This window comes from Strix uralensis, chromosome 1 (assembly GCF_047716275.1).
Source record: "Strix uralensis isolate ZFMK-TIS-50842 chromosome 1, bStrUra1, whole genome shotgun sequence".
Classification (NCBI taxonomy): Eukaryota; Metazoa; Chordata; class Aves; order Strigiformes; family Strigidae; genus Strix; species Strix uralensis.
The window spans coordinates 173,453,056-173,476,951 of record NC_133972.1 but is presented as its reverse complement, the minus strand read 5'-3'; the positions used below and the strand labels follow the sequence as shown (position 1 = coordinate 173,476,951).

At 51.4% G+C, this 23,896-nt stretch overlaps 1 protein-coding gene across 2 annotated transcripts in view; it reads right to left on the bottom strand.

Moving 5' to 3' along the window:
- Positions 1 to 1,912: 1,912 nt before the first annotated feature.
- Positions 1,913 to 23,896, bottom strand: part of RHPN1 (rhophilin Rho GTPase binding protein 1) — a 32,662-nt gene continuing 10,678 nt past the window's right edge. For both annotated transcript variants that reach the window (XM_074889042.1, XM_074889049.1), the window contains exons 3-15: positions 20,171 to 20,299; positions 16,681 to 16,756; positions 16,207 to 16,284; positions 15,073 to 15,197; positions 13,915 to 14,081; positions 12,531 to 12,718; positions 12,205 to 12,361; positions 10,013 to 10,132; positions 7,008 to 7,202; positions 6,638 to 6,714; positions 5,283 to 5,429; positions 4,130 to 4,288; positions 1,913 to 3,972 (exon numbers count right to left, since the gene is read on the bottom strand). In XM_074889042.1, the coding sequence (XP_074745143.1) occupies positions 3,778 to 3,972; positions 4,130 to 4,288; positions 5,283 to 5,429; positions 6,638 to 6,714; positions 7,008 to 7,202; positions 10,013 to 10,132; positions 12,205 to 12,361; positions 12,531 to 12,718; positions 13,915 to 14,081; positions 15,073 to 15,197; positions 16,207 to 16,284; positions 16,681 to 16,756; positions 20,171 to 20,299 (1,813 nt within the window). In that variant the 3' untranslated portion in view covers positions 1,913 to 3,777. The remainder of the gene's footprint in view (positions 3,973 to 4,129; positions 4,289 to 5,282; positions 5,430 to 6,637; positions 6,715 to 7,007; positions 7,203 to 10,012; positions 10,133 to 12,204; positions 12,362 to 12,530; positions 12,719 to 13,914; positions 14,082 to 15,072; positions 15,198 to 16,206; positions 16,285 to 16,680; positions 16,757 to 20,170; positions 20,300 to 23,896) is intronic.

Here is a 23,896-nt window from a genome sequence, read left to right as displayed (position 1 = left end):
CTTCTGTTGTCCCCAGGGACAGGCAGGAGCATTAATTTGTAGCTGGCGACAACTCCGGAGGAGCCATTATGGGTTACGGTGCCAACAAGCCGTGAAGCGAGGAGGCAGGCACATGGCCGTGGCTCCCGACACCGCAGGTACCTTCTCCTCTTCTATTAAGAGAGCCGTTGCGTACTTAATGGAGGGGAAAATCAAAACACCTTCCCATCATGCTAGAAGGGCTGATATATGGGCTGGGAGGTTTTTATTATCGAGCATGAAGTTCTGAGAGAAGGGAAATTTAACCTCAAAGGCAGGAAACTGGACTGAAGCCCTTCGGGTTTGCTGGGCTCTCCATGCTGGGGTTTTGCAGGATGGTGGGCACCACATTTTTCTGTCTCAATGGCCCTAGAAATCAAAAAGGGATAAAAATAAACCCTCCTTGCACCTCACCTCTGGTCATAAGGTGCCCCTAAGAGCTGCATTAACTGGTCCCAGCCCAGGATGTCAGGAGTGTTGCAGATGGCCTCGGCTCTCTGCAGGGACAGTGGTTGAAGAGACCTCAAGTTCTTTGTTACTGTAAAGCTATTTTTTTGCAATGGTTCTTGTGCTTTCTGCCCATGTTGTGTCCTCCCTCCCCCAGATCCTGCAGGGCCCTTCCACGTCCTGGTCCAGATGGAGAAGACAATCATGGAAAGATTCAGCTCCATAACCTCTCAGCAGAGAGGGAGGGAGCAGCAGGCTCCTGCTGATGAAGCACACATCTCATCTGAAAATGTATCATCAGAGGGGGAGGCGATCCTGGCTCGGGAGTCACGAGTTTCCCACATCCACTGAATGTAGGTGGGAAAAGGATCTACTGCAGCAGAACAACTTACTGTGGGTGGCTTAAAAAACTTGGTAGGGCTCTGAGGTCAGTGTTGGCGCGGGAGGTTTGATGAAAGGGCAAACACCTTAAAATTACAAAATTATGTCAAAAAAGACTCAGATGCTGCTTTAACCATGGCTTGGTAAAAAAAAGAGGCTCCCCACCACCCTTTTATATACTAACCCAGTGTTGAAAGCACTGGCTTGGGTTCAATCCCATTTAAGGGGGTTTAAACCCACTTCTGTGTTTCTGAAGAGGAGTTACTCTGTCCTCTCACTCCTGTTGGGTGCACATTGCCCGAGCAAGGGACTTGTCCGACTGCCAGGACCCATGGTCCAGCCCCACAGCCGTAGGCTTGGTCATCACAGAATCATCTAGATTGGAAAAGTCCTTGAAGCTCCTCCAGTCCAACCATTAACCTCACACTGACCGTTCTCAACTCCACCAGATCCCTCAGCGCTATGTCAACCTGCTATGTCATCCTGCCAGGATGGGGTGGGATCCAGGGAAACGCAGACTCCCGAGGGAAAATAGATGAGGGAGGTCTCACGTGAAGGCTTTGTTGTTTCCTAGCTACCAGTGAGCTCCTCCAGCACAAGCGATGCCTTTGCTCCCATTGATGTGCTCTTCCCAGAACAAGGCGTTTGGAAACCCTTTTTCGGAAATCCAAAAACAGCAGATCAAAACACTCTGTATGAAGCAAAGATGATTTTCTTGAATGGTTTTCTATTTTTTTTTTCCCAGGAGAAAACCCCCACAGGATTGAGCCTGAGCCCCGCTCCTCACCTCCCACGTTACTTCCATGAAATAATTCATGCGACAAAGTCACCAGCACCCATTACACCACGCTGGAGAGGGAGACAATTGCTCACAAAGGGTTAATGTGGACGCTTAGGACCTTGGTTTGCCTTGGGTCAGGCCATACTAGAGCCAAATGATCCCTCCCAACCTGAACAGCTCCAGATTTATGTAAACATGACCCAAAACTGACCCATTCAGAAGCCCAACCAGGGCTTGTTCCCCCGCCACGGCTGGTGTACCCAGAGATGCGCTCTACAAAGTGGCTTTGAATCAGTGCTTTTTAATCCATAAAAGGTGAGAGTCCATGTACAAATTAAAAAAAAAAAAAAAAAGACAAAACCACCGGCGTTAGGGAAATTATCCAACTCGCACAAAACACAACCCCTCCGCCAATGCCAACAGAGGAGGAGTTGGGTGATGCGGGTGGAAACACGGCGCACAGGCTCACCACTTGAGCACCCTTCTTCTAAATAAATACATCTCTGGCTCGGAGACGTCCGTGTCGGCAACACGTTTAGGATTGGGGAAAGATGTTGCCAGGATGCTTTAACGGCAAGGTGGCCTTTTCTGTGAACCTACCCCCTTCCTTACCACTCCCGCGCCAAGCAGCTGGCAAGATTACACAGAAAATCTGACTGCACCAGATGGCCTCGTGGTGGCAGGCAGACCCGTAATCTGGTCTGGCGATGTCTCAGTCTGTGGAGAGGCGTCTCGGACAATAACACAGAGCTAGAAGCCTTCCTCTAGTTCTCCTTAAATAAAACCGGGGCTGAAAGCTTGGCACGTGGGCATTGAGTCACCTAGAAGTAGTCATGGTACAACCCCAGGGGGATGCTCGCACGACGGTATCCCGCTGCCAGCGCGCGTTCACTAAACTACCGCTACAAATTTGTCACGACTTAAAAAGTACAAAAATACAATTGCATCTCTGAAAGGTATTTTATACCTACCAAGATCATCCAAGCACTGAAGACCAGACAGCTCTTTAGCCTTCAGAAAAATAATGCACAAGGCAGAAATGGGATTGAGAAAATTTTGCCAATATATCTAAGTGCGTATCCGGAGTCTCCCAGCATTTCCAGTACATTACCAAGATGCATGTATCCATCAGCCCAGCTCGGGTACGAATGCTGACAGCACAGTGTTAGGGTATTAGCAACGTGTGCAAGATCCAATACTAGCACAAATTTAGTAGTTTAATAATCTGGAGGAGCTATCTTCCTGGAATTTTAATCTCATACCAAGAAAAAAAGCCAAGGCTCTTAGCTATTAATCTACTCACATATTTAGGGCAATCCACCTCTACTGATTAAAAAAAGCGAGACAACAAATGCACGTTAAGTCTTTCCCTTTTCATCCAAAGAAGCCGGCTGTGCAGCTGGGCTGTATTGGTGGGGCCAACCTGGGTGTCCATTAAAAAAAATAAAATAAAAAGCACTAAAAAATAGTCAAGCCCATCCTAACTTCAACCCATTTCACTGGGACGTCCCTAACTGGTACCGTGGCAGAGATGCACAGCCCAGTGCTGCCTGGGCAGGTCTGCGCTGGACCCCATGATGGGGTCACCATGAGTCATCGATGCCCACGCTATGCCCTCTCCCAAAAAAAGGGGAGTCAAAGGTGACCTCCAGCTGGAGCTGCTGAACGATTTGGCTCTGCCAGCAGCTCTCGGCGAGTGGTGGCAGCGGTGCCATCTTCTACCTTGCAGAGAAAGCCTAGGAGATGCTAAAGAAGGTTACAGCTTTTGCTTTAATGGCTGGGGCTTGGTTTGGCTGCTCCTTGCACTGAGCAGAAGATACAAACCAGTCCCTGCTTTATACCGAAGCACAGCTCCCCATGACCCCTTAAGAGCGAAAGAAAACAAAAATTTAAAAATTAAGAATAAAATCAGTGTTTCCCTGTATTCTTTAGCTGAGGATTGTTTAACACAGGAGTTGGGAGATGGAGGAGTCCGGTACTGTGCATCGCTCGCCTCTTTGGAGAGGATCCGACCAGCAGCACGTCCCTGGGGCAGGGGGGTCCTTGCAGCACCGACACCAGCGCAGCCAGGACGGGCCACCGGTTCTTGCCAGGGTTCAAGGGCAGCCAGCCCCGGAGCTCGTGGGACACGACCCGGCCCGGTGGCCGCTTCAGTACATGGCCTCGTTGTCTCCCACCGCGGTGAAGGGGACACTGTAGGTGCTCTTCTTGCTCCGCTTGCTCTTCTTGCTCCAGACCAGCAGCGTGCTGGCGCTCTTGCTGTTCATCAGGCTCTTCCGGCTATTCTCCTTGTTGCTCTTCAGCATCCCGCTGCCCGAGGACATCGCTGCTGCCTTCTTGTCTGCCTGTTTTGGAAGGGGAGCGGAGAGAGGCGTGAAGCTGGGGGCAGCGCCTAGGCTGCAGACGTGATGCCTGGCTTCAGCCCTGCACCTCCAGCCTGGGAGCAAGACACTGGGGAACCTCCTCTGCAGTTTCCCACCCCAGGCTTGGGACGTGACTTACGGTTTTCGATCCCTCTGAGCCCTGCAGGGTTATCACACTGATCTCCACTCCCTCCTCCCCAGTGCTCTTCAGCAGCTGCACCACCTCGGCGTGCTTGGACCACTTGCAGTCCTTGCCGTTCACCGAGATGATGTAGTCTCCCTCCTTCAGCCCCGCTTCCTGTGGGGGAAGAGAGAAGATGAACATGTTTGAGCTCATAGGTGTCAAGGTATGAGGTCTGCCTGGTGTCCACTCCACTCTGTAGGTCCCAATCCTGTGGAGGTACAGGCCACAGGGAGGGGTGGGGCCCACCCTCCACCCTCCACCCTCCACCCTCCACCCTCCACCCTCCACCCTCCACCCTCAGCACAAGACAATCGATGCCTTCATCATCCTAAAAATTTTGCATCTGCTTTGCAGATTTTTGCATCTGCACACAGAAGTGGGATGCTCTACAGACTAAGAATCTCTTTTGCAGCTGCTGGAGATGGCCACACTCGACATCCAGCATGCTATAAACTCCCAGCCCCGTGACTTTTTACAGCCTCGCAAAAAGCGCATTCAGCTCCGACTCTTCGATAAAGGTTAAATGCTGCAGGTCTGCAGAAAAAAATATAAACCAATATTGCCTGCAAGCTTCAATCCTTGAGAAAACAGAGCAGGCTCAGCAAGTTTCTTTGCACACCCTTCATCCATCAAGGCATCAACAAGTGCTGAGGGAGTGGGGAGACCTTTCATGCGTCCCACCAAGATGCTCCAGCAAGCTTCTGCTGGAAAACAAAGTTGTCCCTGATATATCAGAAAGCCCATACAGAAAGTTTTCGCTGAGATAACTTGCATTTTAGACCTGCCATCTTGTTCCATCCACTGTCACGTCCCAAAATGGGGGAGAAGGGAGCTGGGTGCTTGCCAAAGGGAGGCTGCCAGCAGTTAAAAACTGAGCTAACCTCTGTATTTTTTCCTTAGCTGTCTCCTAAAAATATCTCAATTCTTTCATGACACCCATCTGCAAGCCCCAGGCTAAGATCCGTGAGGGATGAGTCTCCACCTGAGCACATCAGTGCAGTTACCAACTGAGTGTTCAGACCTAAAACCACCCGGTACCCCTCAAGGCAATCCCTGACACCTCACTTCCAGCATCCCCATGGGGACTGCAAGAGCCTGGGGTACTCACAGCAGCGCAGCCGCCCGGGATGACACCAGCAATGAGGACCGGGGAGTCTCCTCGCAGCGTGAACCCAAAACCGTTCTCTCCTCTCATCAGGTGGACTCTCCGCGCTGGGTACCACTTGTTTTTGGCCGAGAAAACCGAAAGGGGCCCCTGGGGTAAGGCAGAAACACGGAAAGCACCTTTCGGTGCAAGAACAGCTCCCTGGGGACGTGCAACCTCACAAAACACTGATGGGGAGGAGGCAGAGCGAGAAAACCTGTCTTTTGCATTTCTTTAAGGATGTGATTTTTGAGCCTTACCAGTGTTTTACCCTGCCTGCACATCCCAAAATGCAGATTTATGCACTATAAAGCTAGAGGTGCTTAAAAATCCGTGTCAGACACTGGCTTTATGAGCAACAGCAGCAGTTTTGCATGAACTGCGAAGGATCTCAGGAGGTCTCTGGTCCAATCCTCTGCCCAGAGCTTAGGTCGGGACATCCTCTCCCCATCTCCCTGCTCCTGCAAGGCAGGAGGAGGAGGTCTCGGCACAGTCAGCGGGCTGGCATCAGTTTAGATACTATAATCCTGGCACAAACAAAACAGAGAGCTTGGGTGGCAGAGGTGGCTCCTTAATTCACTTCAGGAAAAAAAAAAATCATCACTGCTGCCTGGCCCTAGGGGATGCAGCCTGGCTGGGGTGGTCCAGCGGCAGGGTATGAGGCGGTGGGACAGGTTGCCTCTTCAGGGTCAGATCCCTCCCCCTCAGATCTTTCCTATTTTCCTATCTTTTTCCTACTTTTCTATTCCCACAGGAGCAGGATATAACTGCCTGACCTGGGGCTGTTCAAAAGCAGAGATGCCCAACCTCTCCCTGGGGTGCTACGCAGCCCTTGGGGTGCCTGGGGGAGGGGGACAGCACAGCCAGGTCCCACAGCAGCCCCAAAGCTCAGCTCTGCTCCCTGGGACCCTGCAAGCCTAAAGAGGGTAGGGATAAAGGTCTGGTGGGATTTTCCTGGTGCATCCTAGCTGGCCCCATCCTGCCCCCAAAACACTTCCTCTAAAGGGTCCCTTCGGTCCTTCTCAGGTAAAGCCCACCCAAAATTCCTGTGCCCGCTCCCATGTGCACCAGAGGAGCTTCACGACCCATTTAGGTCTTGCAGAGACAGGTCTGTGCCCTCCCAGCCCTTCTTCTGTGGCGGGTCCCTGCCTGCAAGGAGGTGGCTCATCCTCCTTGGAAAGCCGGCTGTGAGCGCGGCGGCTGCACCGGGAGAGGGAGAAGAGGCTGCGGGGAGGAAGGAAACCAGGCAAGCGGAGCATGCAGGGGAGGAGGAGATGTCTGCTCCCTTGGGGCAACCTCTGTACCGGAGCTGTACGTACCAGCCTGTGGAAGAGGTCGGTCACCTTCACCTGGGAGAAGTTGGGGGATTTTATCTCTGGTTTCTGGTGCGTTTTGGCTAGTGGTAGGGAGAGAAAAACACATATACTGGGGTGAGGTAGTCGCGGCAGCTGCTGCCTCTACATTGTGCTCCCCGAGGAGGGGATGGTATGACCTGTAAGAGCTGGGACCTGCTCAGGCAGCTGCCAGACAAGAAACCCAGAGCCCCCACTCCCGCCTGCGATGCTCCATTGCCGTGCAGGGAGCTCTGGGTCCACAGTGACATGCCCTGAACTCACCGTGGAGTTTACCCACCCCATGCAACCTGCCACAAATCCCCTCCCCAGCTGCACCCCCAAAACAAGCACTTACGGTGAATGTCCGGGGCATCTCCAGTTTCAAAGAAGTCCTCCTCGTGGTCGATTTCTGAGTATTTGCTCAGCGAGCGTTTGTGGGCGAAGGAGAGGACCTCCTGGAGGATATCCATCTTCCGCAGGATCTTGCACAAGCCGTGAATCCTCATGGCTTCCTCGTGCTTCATGATGGCTTTCTTCAGGTGAGCTTTGCCTGCAAGGGAGCAGAGAGATCGCAGCCTGAGGGGAGCAGAGCAGCCCCGCCGCTGCCGCCGTTCCCTCTCAGCTCGCTCGGCTGCCCACAGCTGACAGCAGCCTCCGCGGCTGTGTCACCCGACGTGACTCAGGGACAGCCCAGTCACGTTCGCAGCCTGCCAGCCGTTCAACGTGCGCTAAATGGAGTAGGTCCCAGCCGTCAGCTCAAGCCCCCGATGTAGGGCTGGGAAGGGACCTTGAAGGGTGACCTACTTCACTCCCCCGGCGCCGGCAGCGGAGCTGGCAGATGTTCCCAAAAACCGACGGTGAAGGAGCTGCCACCACGTTGCGCCGCCCCCGAAAGTCCCTCCTAACGCTTAACCTCAATCTCATCCACAAATTAACTTTTCTCCACTGCCTTGCATCCCCTGGGGAGGGACGCAGAGGACAATTGAGCCCTGTCCTCCCGGCGATAGCCTTTCAGCTTTGGGAAGATGCAACACGTCTCCCTCTTTTCTAGGCTAAGCAAAGCCTTCTCCTTGCCCTGTCGGTCCTGCTTTGCATCCTCTTCAGCATCTGCTCTTGCTTTGCTCCTCTCAACTTGCCTTCAATGTGTTTCCACCCTCCTGAAAACAGAGTGGCCGAAAAATGGCCAGAAGAGATGAAATCACGATGACCCATGGGTATCAGTGCAAACATCTCCTTCGCAAGAGACTGCAACCAAGATACCCGTATCCAACGCTAAACTACCGAAGAAGCTATATATATATATACACACGTATCATAGAAACACGTGTGCCTGCAGCATTTCCAGTTTTAGGACACACGGTGGCAATATAACCCAGGGAGATGGTTGGAGTTTGCTCCAGACTTAATGAGGACCGCAGCCAGTGGCGTGAAGACCTCTGCTTTCCTCTCCGAGAAGTCGCAATCGAGGAAATATATTGAGGCTTGATGGAAACCAGAGAGGAAGAGGCTCTCCAAAGTAATCGTATCAAATGCATCAATCGTAGTTTATCAAAGCACTCACTGTCAGCAAGAAAGCAACGAGGTTTTAATGACTATTAATGACTCCTGCTATTTCCGAGAGATTATGGGGAATAGAGGTTGGGCGTGGAATTTGTGCAAGCTTTTGGCTCCACTCTATTGAAGATGGTGGAATATATTATGTTTGATAAAACATAATGTTATAAGACTGAGAGACAAGGGAAGGGAGGAAAAAAAAATATCCTTCCAGGGAGATGATTTTAATGCTACAAGCTTCTTCCCTTCCTATAAACCAAAACCAGAGCTGAGGCTGGTGTCTGCACGTTTATTTTTCACCAGCAGACGTTGAACAGCGCCCATTCTCCCCAGGAAGAGCAGGCAGAGCTGGAAGTGGGGCTAATGTAAATCCTGAAACCAGATGACAGAAGTTGAGGGTGTTGGAGTGGCGTTACCGTAACACTCCAGTTTTGGGGTTCGTTTAAGTAGTCTCCTCATGCATGCCCTCCATCCCCCATACCCAGCAGTGAAATCTGGATGAGCAGCCAGCAGGACTTTGCTGGGGCCAGAGACATGACAAACTCATCCCTGGTGGGACCTGTCTCCTTTCACGTGTGTGCAATGAGGGGAAAGAGCACCAGGAGGCAGCTCGTGTCAGAGGCAAACAGGAGACGACACCCCAAAATCAAGCTGAGCTTGCTCTCGTTGCAGCTTTGTTACGGAGGGGCTGCCAAAACATGACTTCAGCTGAATAAGCAACACTCTGTTTTTCTCCTGAAGCTGAAAATCCGCATGGGAGGAAGTTCTCGTCTCCCAGGCCTTTCGATGAAGCTAAAAAAGCCACCTCCTGGCATCTGCTGTGTCTTCTTGTCATCAAGCCAAGTCAACAGCAAGCCCAAGCCAAGCAGCTTCCAGGATCCCTGTGTCCCTGCGGATTTCTCTGTGCTGCGTTGGGTGACGTTACTTGGCTCAGGACACCTCGGTGCCCGAGGTTTTACTGTCAAACTCGCCTGGACAGGTTGGTGCAAGCACCGTGAGCTGGTCCTCAACACCCTAACAGGGAACCATGATGCTTTCCTGCCTTCCAAGGAGAGGCTCTTTTCAAAGAAAGCCCCAAAAAATGTATTTGCATGGAGAGAACCCCCCCAACAGCTCATCACATGTCTTCGTGGAGACCATGCCTACATGGGTAGGGTTATGACAGACCTCATTACCCATGCAGCGAGGTTTCACAGAATCACAGAATCATCTCGGTTGGAAAAGACCTTGAAGATCATCCAGTCCAACCATTAACCTCACACTGACCGGTCTCAACTCCACCAGATCCCTCAGCGCTGGGTCAACACGACTCTTCAACCCCTCCAGGGATGGGGACTCCCCCCCTGCCCTGGGCAGCCCATTCCAACGCCCAACAACCCCTTCTGCAAAGAAATACTTCCCAAGAGCCAGTCCGACCCTGCCCTGCCGCAGCTTGAGGCCATTCCCTCTTGGCCTGCCGCTGGTTCCTTCGCTCAAGAGACTCATCCCCCCTCTCTGTACCCTCCTTTCAGGCAGTTGCAGAGGGCCATGAGGTCTCCCCTCAGCCTCCTCTTCTCCACACTAAACCCCCCCAGTTTCCTCAGCCGCTCCCCATCAGACCTGTGCTCCAGACCCTGCACCAGCTCCGTTGCCCTTCTCTGGACACGCTCGAGTCATTCAATGGCCTTTTTGGAGTGAGGGGCCTAAAACTGAACCCACTCATCAAGGTGCGGCCTCACCAGTGCCGAGTACAGGGGTAAGATTCCTTCCCTGTCCCTGCTGGCCATTGCAAGAACGGGGGGCTTTGCCCCCACCAAAAGTGCTTACCCAGCTTCCTCCTCTCCTCGGGGTCCTGCAGCAGGATGGGGAGTGACGGTCCCTCTGGCATGGTGACGTGGAACTGTATAAAAGCCTTTTCCTGCTCCGGCAGTTCAGCATCAGATGCCGCTGTGTGAAATAAATGGGTGGGGATGGGCTTAGAGAGAAGTCAGGGCACTGCTCGGCCACCCAGTCCTCTGTGGCAGTGGGGACAAGGGGACCAGGAAGCCACATCCATGTTCACGTGGCCCCAATAACTTCAGCAGCAGCTTCCTCTCACCCAGCCACAGCCTGCAACAACCAACACATCACTGAAGGGCAGAGGGATGAGTTCTCACATTCATGGCTGCACCAAGCTTTGAAGAGAAGTGCAGGATTTGTCCTGTGCACAGCACAAGTATCTAGCTCTTTTGCCTCCTTCCCTCTGGTCCGGAAGCAAGATTGGAAATAAAGAGCCCTGCGTTCTGCCCACCTGAAGGTTAGTGACACGGAGCCAAGACAACAACAACTCAAGCACAAAAGCAGAGCAGATTAAAGTGTAATCTGGGAGCTGAGCCCTCCTTGCTGAGCCTGAGACCCCTGCATGGGCAGAGAGTTTGCAGCGCAACCAAGGAGGTCCCTTCAGTGGAGAAACTGAGATAGATACGGCTTGCACAAGCACTCCAAGCACCATGCTGGGCTCTGTACGTGTGATTTTTACACCCTTATTTCCAGCCAAAGCTGTTCCTAATCCCCTTTGGCTCACAGGGAGCTCAGGGTTCTATGACAGCTTCCTTCCGCAGGCACAGAGTGCAATATGGAGCAACCCAGAGGGTTCCAGGGAGCTTTGTGAAGTTGCTGGTCCAAATGGAAGATCCCAAAGCTTGGTGAGCACCCTGGCATCAGCATCCAGTGGGCTGGGAACCAGCAGCTCCAGGGCTGGCTCTCCCTGTGCCAACTCTCTCTGTGCCAGCATCCCCTCTGGGGATTAAACTGCAGCGTAAGGAGTTTATTGCCAGCTGGTTATGGGAGCAAAAGATTTGTTATTCTGAACAAGGGGGGCAGGGAGAGGCAGCAAGCAGGCACAGGATCTCAACAGCATGGTCTGGATAGAGCAAAAAAAAAAATCCCCAAACACCCAAATTAGGGATCTCCTGCAGATTTGTGTTTTCCTCAGCACCTAAGGTAACTAAGAGAGACAAACAGCCTCAAAATTTTAGGGGAAAGGTTTGCTCTGTCCCTTGTAACCCCCATGCAAACCCAGCTCCATCACCATCCTCTGCTGTTTCTGTCTTTAAGCCACTCCAGCCCCACAGTACCCCATTCTCTTCCGTCTCTGCCCCAGCAGCTCTCCTTGCTCAATCTTGCTTCTGCAACACCCACGCGGCACAAGCCCGACAGCAAGATTTTGGGCAGGCTCCGGAGCGGGGGAGGATGCTGGGACAGTCTGGCAGCCATCGTCATCACCGTCACAGCACTGCTTTTGGCAGTCATCCCTCAAGAAGTCCCCCAGCCTGTCCTCAGCCACCCCACCAAGCGATGGGTCGGCACCACAGGTCACAGCGTGCATCGCCTGCCCACCCCCAGATCCTCTGCTTGACCCAAAATTCCTTGCATGGGTGTCAGTGATGGCACAGATGGAGATCATGGGTTGCATCCCACGTCCGTGCTCCAGCTGGCTCCACGGAGCCACGTAAGCCCAGCTCTGGCACAGCCACACATACCCTGGGATGCCGGCCATGAGGCTAGCAATTAAATTCAAGTAGCCCAGACCAGTTTGTCCAGGGATATCCTGTAGTTTTTTTGCTTTAGTTTTATTTTTGAAGCCCCCAGCTGGCTTGCCACATGGACTGGGGTGTCTCTGGAGGATGCCCAGCCGAGGACACTGGCACATGTGTGGTCAGCAGGCAGCTGACCCCCTGTTCATCCACCCAGTCCCAAAGGGGACAGCAGGTGACATCCCTACAGCACCTTTTTGGATTTTGCAAGCACAGTGCAAACCAGAAATATAGAGGAAATCTGCCCTGTGCATGAATCGCTGAGTCAGTAAGCCAGATCAACAGCTCAGAGCATCACAAAAACTTTAGGTTTTGTATCCACCTACTCTGGGCATGCCTCCCTTCACCTTTTTTTTGTTTTTGCAATCCCTCCCAAACACCAGGCTACTACGTGAAGCCAGCATGTGGCTGAGCAGGCAGCTGCCTCCGAGCTGTAACACTCACCAGGGCAGTCGCAGAGAGCAATGGCAGCGAAGTAGTGGGAGAGGGCTTTGAAATGCTCTGACTTGACGTGGACCATGGTGGTCCAAGAGAAGGGAACATAATCCTTCACGTGGGCCTGGGTCATCGTCTGGTGCACCAGTGAGTAGACATCTTCCACCTATGAGGTGTCAAGAGACAAGCTGCTAAGCCATGGATTGAGGTGTAGGTCATCCATCAGGAGACAGCGACAGCAGGCTCTCCTCTCCTGAGGGGGTTCTGCCCACCACAGAAGGAGTCTCTCCAATGGTGACAGCCCCACCAAGTCCTCTCCTCCCTGAGGTGCTCACCCTTGCTGCCTCCTGGGCAAGCTGCAGCCGGGCAAGGAAGTCATGCTGGGCACGCATCAAGGATATCTTCTCAAAGACACACTCCTGGACCTGGGCAACCATCAGCCGCACCAGCATATTCAAGGAGGCAGCGCTCATATCCAGGCTGGGAGCATTGGAGAAGTTTTCCTTCAAGTAGTTAAAGGCACCTGCAAGAGGGAGAAGCTCCTGGTAGCCACCGGGTTTGTAAGTGGGAAGGTCAGACTTTTGGACCACAAAGGTTTCCCCACCAGCAGCGGAGGAAGAGAAGAGCTGGCAACCCAGCTCACACATCAAACATCTCACTAAAACTGGTGGATAAAAAAGTCAGGGTCCCTCCCTTGCTATCTAAACCATCCTTGTACCCACAGCTTTCTCCTCCAAAGCTCCAGGTGATGGCAGTCCCAGGGTCCCTTTTTTCCCCAGGTGCTTGCAGATGGATCAGCATCTCTCCTCTCCCCAGCTGGGACATCCCTACTGCCACGCGGTAAGAAAGAGCCCTTTGGGTGGCTGTTGGGTCATCCCAGCTCCTCTTCATAACCCCCAGAAGCAACGTGGTGCCAAATTTCAACTTCACAGAATCACAGAATCAAGGTTGGAAAAGACCTTGAAGCTCCTCTAGTCCAACCATTAACCTCACACTGACCGGTCTCAACTCCACCAGATCCCTCAGCGCTGGGTCAACACGACTCTTCAACCCCTCCAGGGATGGGGACTCCCCCCCTGCCCTGGGCAGCCCATTCCAACGCCCAACAACCCCTTCTGCAAAGAAATACTTCCTAAGAGCCAGTCTGACCCTGCCCTGGCGCAGCTTGAGGCCATTCCCTCTTGGCCTGCCGCTGGTTCCTTCGCTCAAGAGACTCATCCCCCCTCTCTGCACCCTCCTTTCAGGAAGTTGTAGAGGGCCATGAGGTCTCCCCTCAGCCTCCTCTTCTCCAGACTAAACCCCCCCACTTCCCTCAGCCGCTCCCCATCAGACCTGTGCTCCAGACCCTGCACCACCTTTGTTGCCCTTCTCTGGACATGCTCGAGCCATTCAATGGCCTTTTTGGAGTGAGGGGCCCAAAACTGAAGCCAGTCATTGAGGTGTGGACTCACCAGTGCTGAGCACAGGGGTAAGATCCCTTCCCTGTCCCTGTTGGCCACGCTATTGCTGATACAAGCCAGGATACCATTGGCCTTCTTGGCCACCTGGGCACACTGCTGGCTCAAACTTGGTTTGTGGTCCCTTGGAGATGCCCTGTCCCTATCTGTCCTTGCACGACTGCTCCCTCCCCTTCTTGCACTCGTGTGGATTATCCCCACCCCAGGGAAATGCTGCTTGCATGCTCCTGGGGAGCTGGGGATGGGGGGGGAACCCACATACCAGCCGCCTTCTGAAAGGCATCGATGGCCTGGTTGAGCCCTGGCAGGGATGCACGGTCCTGCCGCGCTCCGATCTGGGTGTGCAGGGCTCCAATGTTGAAGAGCACGCTGCCCTTCTCGAAGGCTAGTGCCCGCTGGTGGGATGGGACTCCTGTCAATGAGTCGTACCTGGAAAAGGGAAAAGTCAACGCCTGACCATCCCTCGGTCCCCGCCCATGGATGCAGGAGGAGCCTGGAGGGTTTTCAGTGCTCTACGTGGGCTCGCAGCCACTGTTCCCATCACGGCTCATCCCCTTGGGGCACACACTTTCCCCTGTCCCCCCTAACCAGCCCAACCCAGGGCAACATCAAGCCCAGAGCAAGGTGAAAACTCAGCTCCGGCTTACACAGAATCCCAGAATCATCAAGGTTGGAAAAGACCTTGAAGATCCTCCAGTCCAACCATTAACCTCACACTGACCGGTCTCAACTCCACCAGATCCCTCAGCGCTGGGTCAACACGACTCTTCAACCCCTCCAGGGATGGGGACTCCCCCCCTGCCCTGGGCAGCCCATTCCAACGCCCAACAACCCCTTCTGCAAAGAAATACTTCCTAAGAGCCAGTCTAACCCTGCCCTGGCGCAGCTTGAGGCCATTCCCTCTTGCCCTGGTGCTTGTTCCTTGGCTCAAGAGACTCATCCCCCCTCTCTGTACCCTCCTTTCAGGAAGTTGTAGAGGGCCATGAGGTCTCCCCTCAGCCTCCTCTTCTCCACACTAAACCCCCCCACTTCCCTCAGCCGCTCCCCATCAGACCTGTGCTCCAGACCCTGAACCACCTTTGCTGCCCTTCTCTGGACACGCTCAAGCCATTCAATGGCCTTTTTGGAGTGAGGGGCCCAAAACTGAAGCCAGTCATTGAGGTGCGGCCTCACCAGTGCCAAGCACAGGGGTAAGATTCCTTCCCTGTCCCTGCTGGCCACGCTAGTGCTGATACAAGCCAGGATACCATTGGCCTTCTTGGCCACCTGGGCACACTGCTGGCTCATTATCAATCACCCCCCCAGGTCCCTCTCTGACTGGCAGCTTTGCTGCCAAGGCAGAGATCCTGTCGTGGAGGTTTGGCCCCGGCTCCCTCCCCACTCACGATGCCCCAGGTGGGATGAAGAAAGTTGCACCAACCAGTGGAAGAAGACACCCAGGCTTTTGGTGGGAGGAAAGAAACGGCTGTCAAGGAAGTAGAGCTGGTTATAATATTCCATCAAGAGCTCGAGCCCAGCTTCGTTGCGGCTCGGGGTGCGCATTGCCTGCAGGGACAGGAGAGGAGACACGTGGGTGGGAAAAGAGGGGGAAAACAAGAAGGGAAATGACGGATTTATGAGGCTGCACATGCTGGCCAGCCCAGAGGGAAGAAACTCCACCTCAGTTATTAGATCGATAGAATCAGATCAATAGTGGATGAGATGCTGCACAGGCAGTCCCCCTCAGCACAGGTTCAGCTGTGGAAAAGGTTGGGGAGGCACCAGTTAGGTACTGGGGCACCCAAATCCAGAGCCAGCAGCCTGGGAGTTATGCTGGAGGCAACACTTATCTAAACCATGTTGGGATTTTTTTTTTTTTTAAGAGAAACTCATGCAAAGGCTGATGTAATAAATTCTAGGGAAGAAATATGATTTTTCGTTCTTTAAAAAGCCTTTGAACTTTTGACCTGGCATGGGGAGGAGGGTCAGAGCTGTCCTAACACCTAGTTTTAACCATGAGCCTTTTTCCATCTTCTGGCTTTGCAGGGCTCCTCTCCCACAGCCTGAAGAGTGGGATCAGACCCTTCACAAAGACTTGAGCAAGTCTCTTTCTTTCTGCTCTCCCAGATTAAAGCTTCACAGCAAGGCAAAACTTGAAGTTACATATGAGAGCTCTTTCATAGGAGAGGAGAAAATTCACCTTTACCAGATTGCTTTATATTTCCTCTTCTCCAAGCGCTAGCTGGAGAGGGAGCAGTCATTTAGTCTTGCCGGGGGTGAACTAATATTCATAAACCAGTAGTGGATTACATTATAGTTTTTATTGCTGTTCAGTTCTAGGTTAGCAGGGCATTAAAGGACAGGGAAAGAAAACAATTACTAAATGGTCTGTAATATTTCGTAAGCTATGAACTGAAGCTGAGGTGCTCCAGCACGGGAATCCTGCACCCTGAGACACAAGAAGTTGTTTGCAGTTTGGAGAGAGGCTGAGAGGACCCCGGAGCAAAATGTGGCACCTCCAGCGAGCGTTTCTGGATAAGCCAAAGCAAGACTTTGCAATTCAAGGGACACTGACCTGCCGTAGCTCCATGAACTCTTTAATTTCTTTTTCAAACAAGATGCCTTCCTCTCCATAGTGTTCACTGATGAGATCCTGGATGGGGAAAGAAGAGAAAAGAAAACCCTGAGTCACCATTCAAAACAATTTTCATGATTTAAAGGGTGACTTTGGGCGATTCTGTATAAGCAACTTGCCAGCTGTCCCTGCAAGGAAACCTGCACCAGGGAATAGCATCTCCTCCCCTGCCTGGCTCTTGCTCTCCAGCATCTCCAGACCCTCATCTCACACTTTCCCATGCTTTAAGTCCAGCTCCTCCCCATAAATTTATTTTTTTGCAGCTGTTCCAAAATAGAAAATGTTTTTCAGCTGCTGCAGCATCTCCTCTACAGCACCCAACCGTATCCATGTGCTGAAACATCCCCCAAAGTGCACAATCACTCCCCTCCATCATCTTGCATCGCATCAAGTGTGCAAAACCCCAACATTCACCTTCAGCGGTACCAGCAAATCCAGCTCCTTCGTCTCCTTCAGGCCCAAAGGGATCATGGGGACGCTGATGGACTCGCTGGAAGAAGACAGAGACCTGTTTGGTGTTTGGTTTAAAAGCCTTGGAGAGACCCTGTGTGTCAGGGACTAAAATGAAGCAGCTCTTTGCCCTGGGCTTCTGCTGGGTAAAACTAGAAGAGGACCCGACTCCGCACAGTAGAAGGATTCTCTTCCCAATGTGACGTTGCAAACGGCAGTGTGAGAGATGTGCACAGAAAATAACCTGAAACCATCACCCTTATTCCTCCAGCTTCTGCTTTTCTGTCCATAACAAGGACAGTAAAACCGAAATCAGCTCCAGCGACAAAGCTGCTTTAATTACCAGCTCTTGGGAACCGGGTGTGATGCGAGCACAGGTCACGGATTCACCCACTCCTACGTGCTAATCTGGGCTTCAGCGCTGATAAGGACTTACTCAGACTGCAGCGCTGCACCTGATATTGAAATTTTCTACCTCTATTAAAAGCAGTGGTCTAATAATAGCTCTTATCACAGAGCCCGGTCAATATCGTAAAATGCTGAAGACGATGATGACTCTGGGAACACCCAGTTGGGGAGAGGTTTGTGTTTTGACATTAAAACAGGGCAGTTGTGCAGCACTGAGGAAGAAGCGCTGCAGGATGACAGTCAGGAAGGACCATCTTTTGGGGGATTTTGCAGCTATTTTGATTTTCTGCTGCCAAGAAGAAAAGGTCTGTATAAGCAGCAGAGCCTGGAACATGCAGAAATTACAGCCCTGCGAAGAGCCCCAAAGCTAGACACATCATCTGACTCCTGCACACAAAGATGGGGAACAGGAACCCACCGTGGTACCTGCAGCTCACATCAGCTCTGCAAATGCTTTTCCCAATACCCATCTATCCCTCAGGAATGTCCCCAACCCCGGCACCGAGCCATGTTACCGCATCCTCGGACACTTGGCCTCCCAGGAGACTGGTTTAATGAGACAAGAAAGTCTGGCAGAGTGTGAGATGGGAGGTGGGTCAGGCAGGATCAAGCCCTCGCCAACCCAGGTTTGCACAACAGCCCCCTCTTGTTACCTCCAGAAACCGCTGATGACTTGTTAACACATCACTCATTAGTCCAGGGAGGAAAAGAGGTAGAGTTGCAAAAACCTGGGGAACGGGACAGGGAGGTTGCACCCACATTTTAATCTGTTCATACTGAATAAACAGCTTCAAGAGCTATAATTAGTGCAGAAAAGCCATTATTGTTTGTTCCCTAACAAGATTTCCGCTTGAATCCAATGCCTAGAGAAAACAAAGGGGCTTTTGTTTGGCCTGGGCAGGGTTTTGGGGTTACTGCTGCTGCTGTTTTCTTTTTAAACCAGGGCAAACAAGTGGTGGGTTGGAAAAGCTGAGAATCTCTGACAGGGGAGAACTTGGGGAGGACGCATGCAACTCAGGAGATGTTCCATTCATCCCTACTTCTAGCACAGAAGAAAGACCAACACCCAGGGTTACGTTCAGAGACTGCAACAGACCCTCTGAGAGCAGCAAACACCCAAGGGTGGTGGATATATGGGCTCCCCTGGCTTTCTCCCCATAGGAGACCCCACGACCCTAACACAATCCAGATCATCGTGGTCCTACATTTAATGTCATTGCATCAACCTGCAGGATGGAGTCACTGATACTCTCCTGGCCTTTACATCTTTCTCTGTCCCCAGTAGTACAGCAATCCTCTCCCAAGGAGGACCACGAGCCAGGAAAAGCACATGGATGGACATAGAATCATGGAATGGTTTGGGCTGGAAGGGACTTTTGAAGGTCATCCAGTCCAAACCCCGTGCCATGGGCAGGGACATCTTCAACCAGATCAGGTTGCTCAGAGCCCCGTCCAACCTGACCTTGAATGTTTCCAGGGATGGGGCATCGACCACCTCTCTGGGCAACCTCGCCCAGTGTTTTGCCATCCTCATCATAAAAATGTCTTCCTTAGATCTAGTCTGAAACTGCCCTCTTTTAGTTTAAAACCATTACCACTTGTCCTATCGCTACAGGTTCTACAAAAAAGTCCCTCCCCATCTTTCTTATCAGCCCCCTTTAAGTAATGGAAAGCTGCTCTAAGGTCTCCCCAGAGCCTTCTCTTCTCCAGCTGAACCCCCCCCAACTATCTCAGCCTTTCCCCCCAGCAGAGCTGCTCCAGTCCTTGGACCATTTCCGTGTCCCTCCTTTGGCCCCGCTCCAACAGCTCCATGTCTGTCCTGTGCTGGGGACCCCAGAGCTGGACGCAGGGCTGCGGGGGAGTCTCACCAGAGCGGAGTAGAGGGGGAGAAACCCCTCTCTCGACCTGCTAGCCATGCTGCTTGGGACACAGCCTAGGATACAGTTGGCTTTCTGGGTTGCAAGCACACATTGCCAGGTCATGTCCTATTTTCTACCCACCAGTACCCCCAAGTCCTCCTTGGGGCTGCTCTCCATCCACTCATCCCCCAGCCTGTGTTGATACCGGGGATTGCCCCGACCCATACGCAGGACCTTGCACTTGGCCTTGTTGAACCTCATGGGGTTCACATGGGTCCACTTCTCGAGCTTGTCCAGGTCCCTCTGGATGGCATCCCGCCCCTCAGGCATGTCAACCGCAACATGCAGTTGGTGTCACCAAATGCCATCCACCCATTCATCTTGGGAAGGGAAGGAGCGGCTCCTACGTTGCCGCAGCGTCCCTGGTCTGTTCTGCCTCAGGGATTTCTGCTTTTCTCACCCAGCAAAACGGCGCTGCTGAGCCGCCCTGGCACGTTGGTTTGCTGCTGGCGAGCGTGCTAGGATTACTGCTCTGATGAGTCAAGCCCAAGGTGGCTTGGTAAGCGTTTCAAAGTGACAGTGTTTCAATTAACAAAAGGTCTAACCTCGGAAAGAGAGAAAAATAACCTAATACCCTCGATGGGAAAAGAAATCAGGGAGTAATCTGCTCTGGGAACAGCCAGAACAGGAGGGTGGGCACCTGAGCAGCCATGCTTTTAATTTCTTCTGCTAAATACCCTGTTTCACCTGGTGGAAAAAATCGATGCTCTGGTGGGATGGTCAGGAAAGGGGGACGATGCAAGTGAAGATGTCCCTGCTTTGGGACATCAGTGTCCAAAGGATGCACCATCCATCCCCAAAGTAAGTATTTAAGTATCTGCTAGGAAAAGCTGTTGAGCTTGCTCTCCTTGTAGCTCTACGAATAAAACACTGGTGTTTCCAGGATGAAGAACCGTTTCCAGCAAATTTGGCCCATGCCCAAGTCCTCCCCTATTCCCCAGCCACCACCTCGTGGTCCCTGCCAGAGGGTCAAACCCTGCGCAGAGCAGGGAGGCAGAGGATTGGGTACACGGCAAGAGGTTGCCTTGCTCCCAGAAAAAGTGAAAATGAAATTATCATAATGATAAAAATAAAATCCCAACAGAGCAAGCTGCTCTTCCCACACCACAGGCAGCTGCCTGGCGTACCTGTCATTCTGGTACACGTCCACGCTGCTGTTCAGCTCCTCCAGCTCCTCCTTCAGCAGCTGCAGGTTGGAGTTCACGTAGCTCAGCTCCAGGGCGACCGTCTCTTTGACCTTATGGTTACTGGTGGCCCTGCAAGACAATACCGAGTGGATCAAACCTCTCCCATTTTGTTAATGACTATTTATCAATGCTTGGTTGCATTAATAAATACAGATTAAGTTATCCAGCGATGCAATACCACGCGCATCCATCCAAACCTTCCCGCAAAACCATGCCTCTTGCAGTGCACATGATCATCGAAGGGTTTAGGTTGGAAGGGACCTTTGAAAATCATCCAGTCCAGCCCCCCTGCCATGGGCAGGGACATTTTCAACCAGATCAGGTTGCTCAGAGCCCCGTCCAACCTGACCTTGAATGTTTCCAGGGATGAGGCATCGACCACCTCTCTGGGCAACCTGGTCCAGTGTTTCATCACCCTCATCATAAAAAATGTCTTCCTTAGATCTAGTCTGAAACTGCCCTCTTTTAGTTTAAAACCATTACCCCTTGTCCTGTCACTGCAGGCCCTGGTAAAAAGTCTGTCTCCATCTTTCTTATAAGTCCCCTCTAAGTATTGAAAGGCCACAATAAGGTCTCCCCGGAGCCTTCTCTTCTCCAGGCTGAACACCCCCAACTCTCTCAGCCTTTTGGGACCAGGGAAGCCAGAGCATCCAGTGTGTTGTGGAGGTTGAGGCCAGGCAAAGCTCATTACAGTGTTGCACCCTGCTCAGATGAACCTGCTATTTGTGCCCCAGAGCAACCTTTCCCTTGCCCACCCATGCTCCCACCCCCAGTGCTGATCCAGATCTGGCTGTGAGCCCTCAAGGTGCTCACCCACACCAAATAAAAGTGCTTAATGGTTGGGTTTGAGGAGCAAAAACTTATTTTTGGGTGTGAACAACCCTTCTGCAAGAGAAGAGGCTTGCTGTGCTTGCCCATTAGTACAGCTGGACCCTACCCTCCCTTCCTCACTTTTGCACGTCAGGAGATGTAAACACCAAGGATTGATTTCAGCTGCCTGCTCCCAGAAAGACAAGCTCCCAGGCTGATATTAACCTTCTTATCTGCTCCGAAGGAAAGCAGGGAGAGATAACCCAGAGCTGACAGTGTGCAGTCATCGGATGAAAGGGGTTCTGGCTGCTTGTGCTAAATCACGCCAGGCTCCAGGAAAAACAACACGTGCACGAGCTCTGCTCAGCCCAAGCACCACTTTCCCCCACCTTTTGCAGAGCACGTTGCCTTTGACTTGTTTTTTTTGTGGATAGCGTCCTTTGGGGGCCTTGCTCTGACCTGGCTCAGGGCAGTAGAAGGAGCTACACTGTTTTTCTTTTAAGATGCTAGTCCTTTAGTATCTCCTCCCCTGACTCCCCTCTGCTGGGATTTCCCAAGACCAATGCATTTTTTTATTCTAAAAAAACAAAGCAAATTCACAGCAGATCCAAAGATCTCTGCGGATGCCTCTGTTTAAACATCCTTCAGCATTTCTGCAGTTCCGCATACAGTATCAGCACAGTAATGACCCTCTTTCCATATAAACCAGTATTTAGTCGCTATTTTAGTCCTCCACACATCACAACACCTCTAGGACACTTTTCTTCCAATAGGAATTAAGGGGAGTTTCCCCTTCTTGATCCCAGCTGGCAACAATATTTTTTTTTTTTTTTCAATTTCTTTCATTACCAATAGCTGATTTGTAAACCAGCAACACCAAGGTAACATTTGCATATAGACATGATATATTTCTGAGCAGTGTTTCCACCCCTGCTCTGCAGCAGAAATGACATATCACCCTCCAAAGCCTGATTTTGCTCTGCAGGATTTTTCACGAACGTGCAAGTTTTTCCAGGACTTGTCACCAGGTTTTAAAGCCCAATGTCGCTTTGGGGCACTTCAATCTGCACTCTGCAAGTGCCACATGCAGCAGTGAAGAGCACAGTACCTCTCAGAGTGGTAATTTAGGGGAGCACTCGGTCATTTCTGTGAACAAACCTTCACTGAGACACTTTGTGCTCCTTGTCTGGGGCAAGCACTGACCTCTGTATGAGCACGCAGAGCCTACATGTCTCCATCAACCTCCTTGGTGAAGTTATCAGCTGTTTGCTTCGCTAACCCCAAACAGATTTTGGAATTTTTTTTTTTTAATTTCTTTTTAAGAAACTGGTTTATTGGCGACACCTTTATCTCCCTGATTGCTTCACCCAGTGCCAGTATTTGAACAGGAAAGGAAACGGTTTCCCCTGCCTCTGCCCATTTATTTATCCAGCAAACAAACCCTCTTAACACCGCTGAGCAAACACCACGTGCATTTTTTCCAACACACCACTCATGGCAACCTCTCCAGGAAAGGAGACTGATACGCTGAACAGAACAGTTCAGGAGATTATTTTTTTAAAGTATTGAAAGGCTTTTTTTTTTTCCACAGAGGCAAAGAAACCAGCAAGTTCAGCTGCAAACTCTGCTCCACACTGGGCTACCCACAACTTTTTTCTGTTTGCATTTAGCTCTGGCATAGAGAGATGCAAAGGAAGTTTCTCAGCGCAACTCAATTTTTACAACATAATCCCCCCCTCAGCCTTTAATTTCAGGCACAACTTTGATTTTATTTCTCCTCCCCCCCCGATTTCCCATGTTTCATAAGCTCTAAGCACTGTAGCACCCAGAAACCCACATTATTACTCATCTGACAAGTGGACTTGTGGGAGGGAGGAAAAGTGGCTGCTACCAAAGGACATTCAAAATGCTGATCCAGCAAAAAAAAAAAAAAAAAGCCCCATCAATGCATTTCCCTGGCCAAGTAATTAAGATGTGTTTTGCATCACATTTTTGCTCACTCCCCTGCACTGGCTCTGATTCCCACTGTTTGCACCAAAACTGCAGCCAGGCACGTTTCTGCTGAACCAGCACATTTCCCCTTAATTTTTTTTTTTTTTAATAATAAAGGGGAGTCCTGTGGAGCAGCACACGTTGGGATTTCATGGCCCTTTTTTAATTAGATGAAGCAGCAGGGTATGAGGGCTATAACCTCACCTACCCTGGGAAGTCCCACTGTCCTCATCCACCAGTAAAATACCATTTCTTCCTATAGTTTGGTGGAGCAACTATTATTCCCTTCTTCCAGTTGCAACAGGCACATGACACTGATGTTAAATCATTCAAGTTCACAAGTGAAAAGTCAATTTTATTTTATTGGGGGGTGGGGAATTAACAAACTGGCAAAATATGCCAAAAAAAGCTATTTTAGGGCAGTCTTATGATATTTTCTTATATTGACACACCTGCCCACCCTGCACATGTGCTTCAATATCCTACAGGAACATGAGATACATACAGGAGGTACAAAAAAGGTCATCTTTGAGTTAAAAAAAAAAGATAAAATAGCTGCAAAAAAATCATGTGATTGCATCATGAACACTCCACAGGGGAAGGCAGTAACATGCTGGCTCTACTGGTGCTGGACCAGCTGCAAGGTGAAAGCTAATTTTTGCTTTGCAGTGGTGCCAATTTTTGCACCACTCCATAAATGCATCTTCCAACAGCGTGAAGAGCCACCGGACCGTGCCCATCTGCAAAGACATTCCTGAATTTTCAGATTCTGCTCTGGTGGAAGCACTGGGATGAGGATTTTTTGGTACTAAAGCTGGATTTGACCCACTTGCTGGGGTTATCAAACAGGAACTCTGCAGTCCA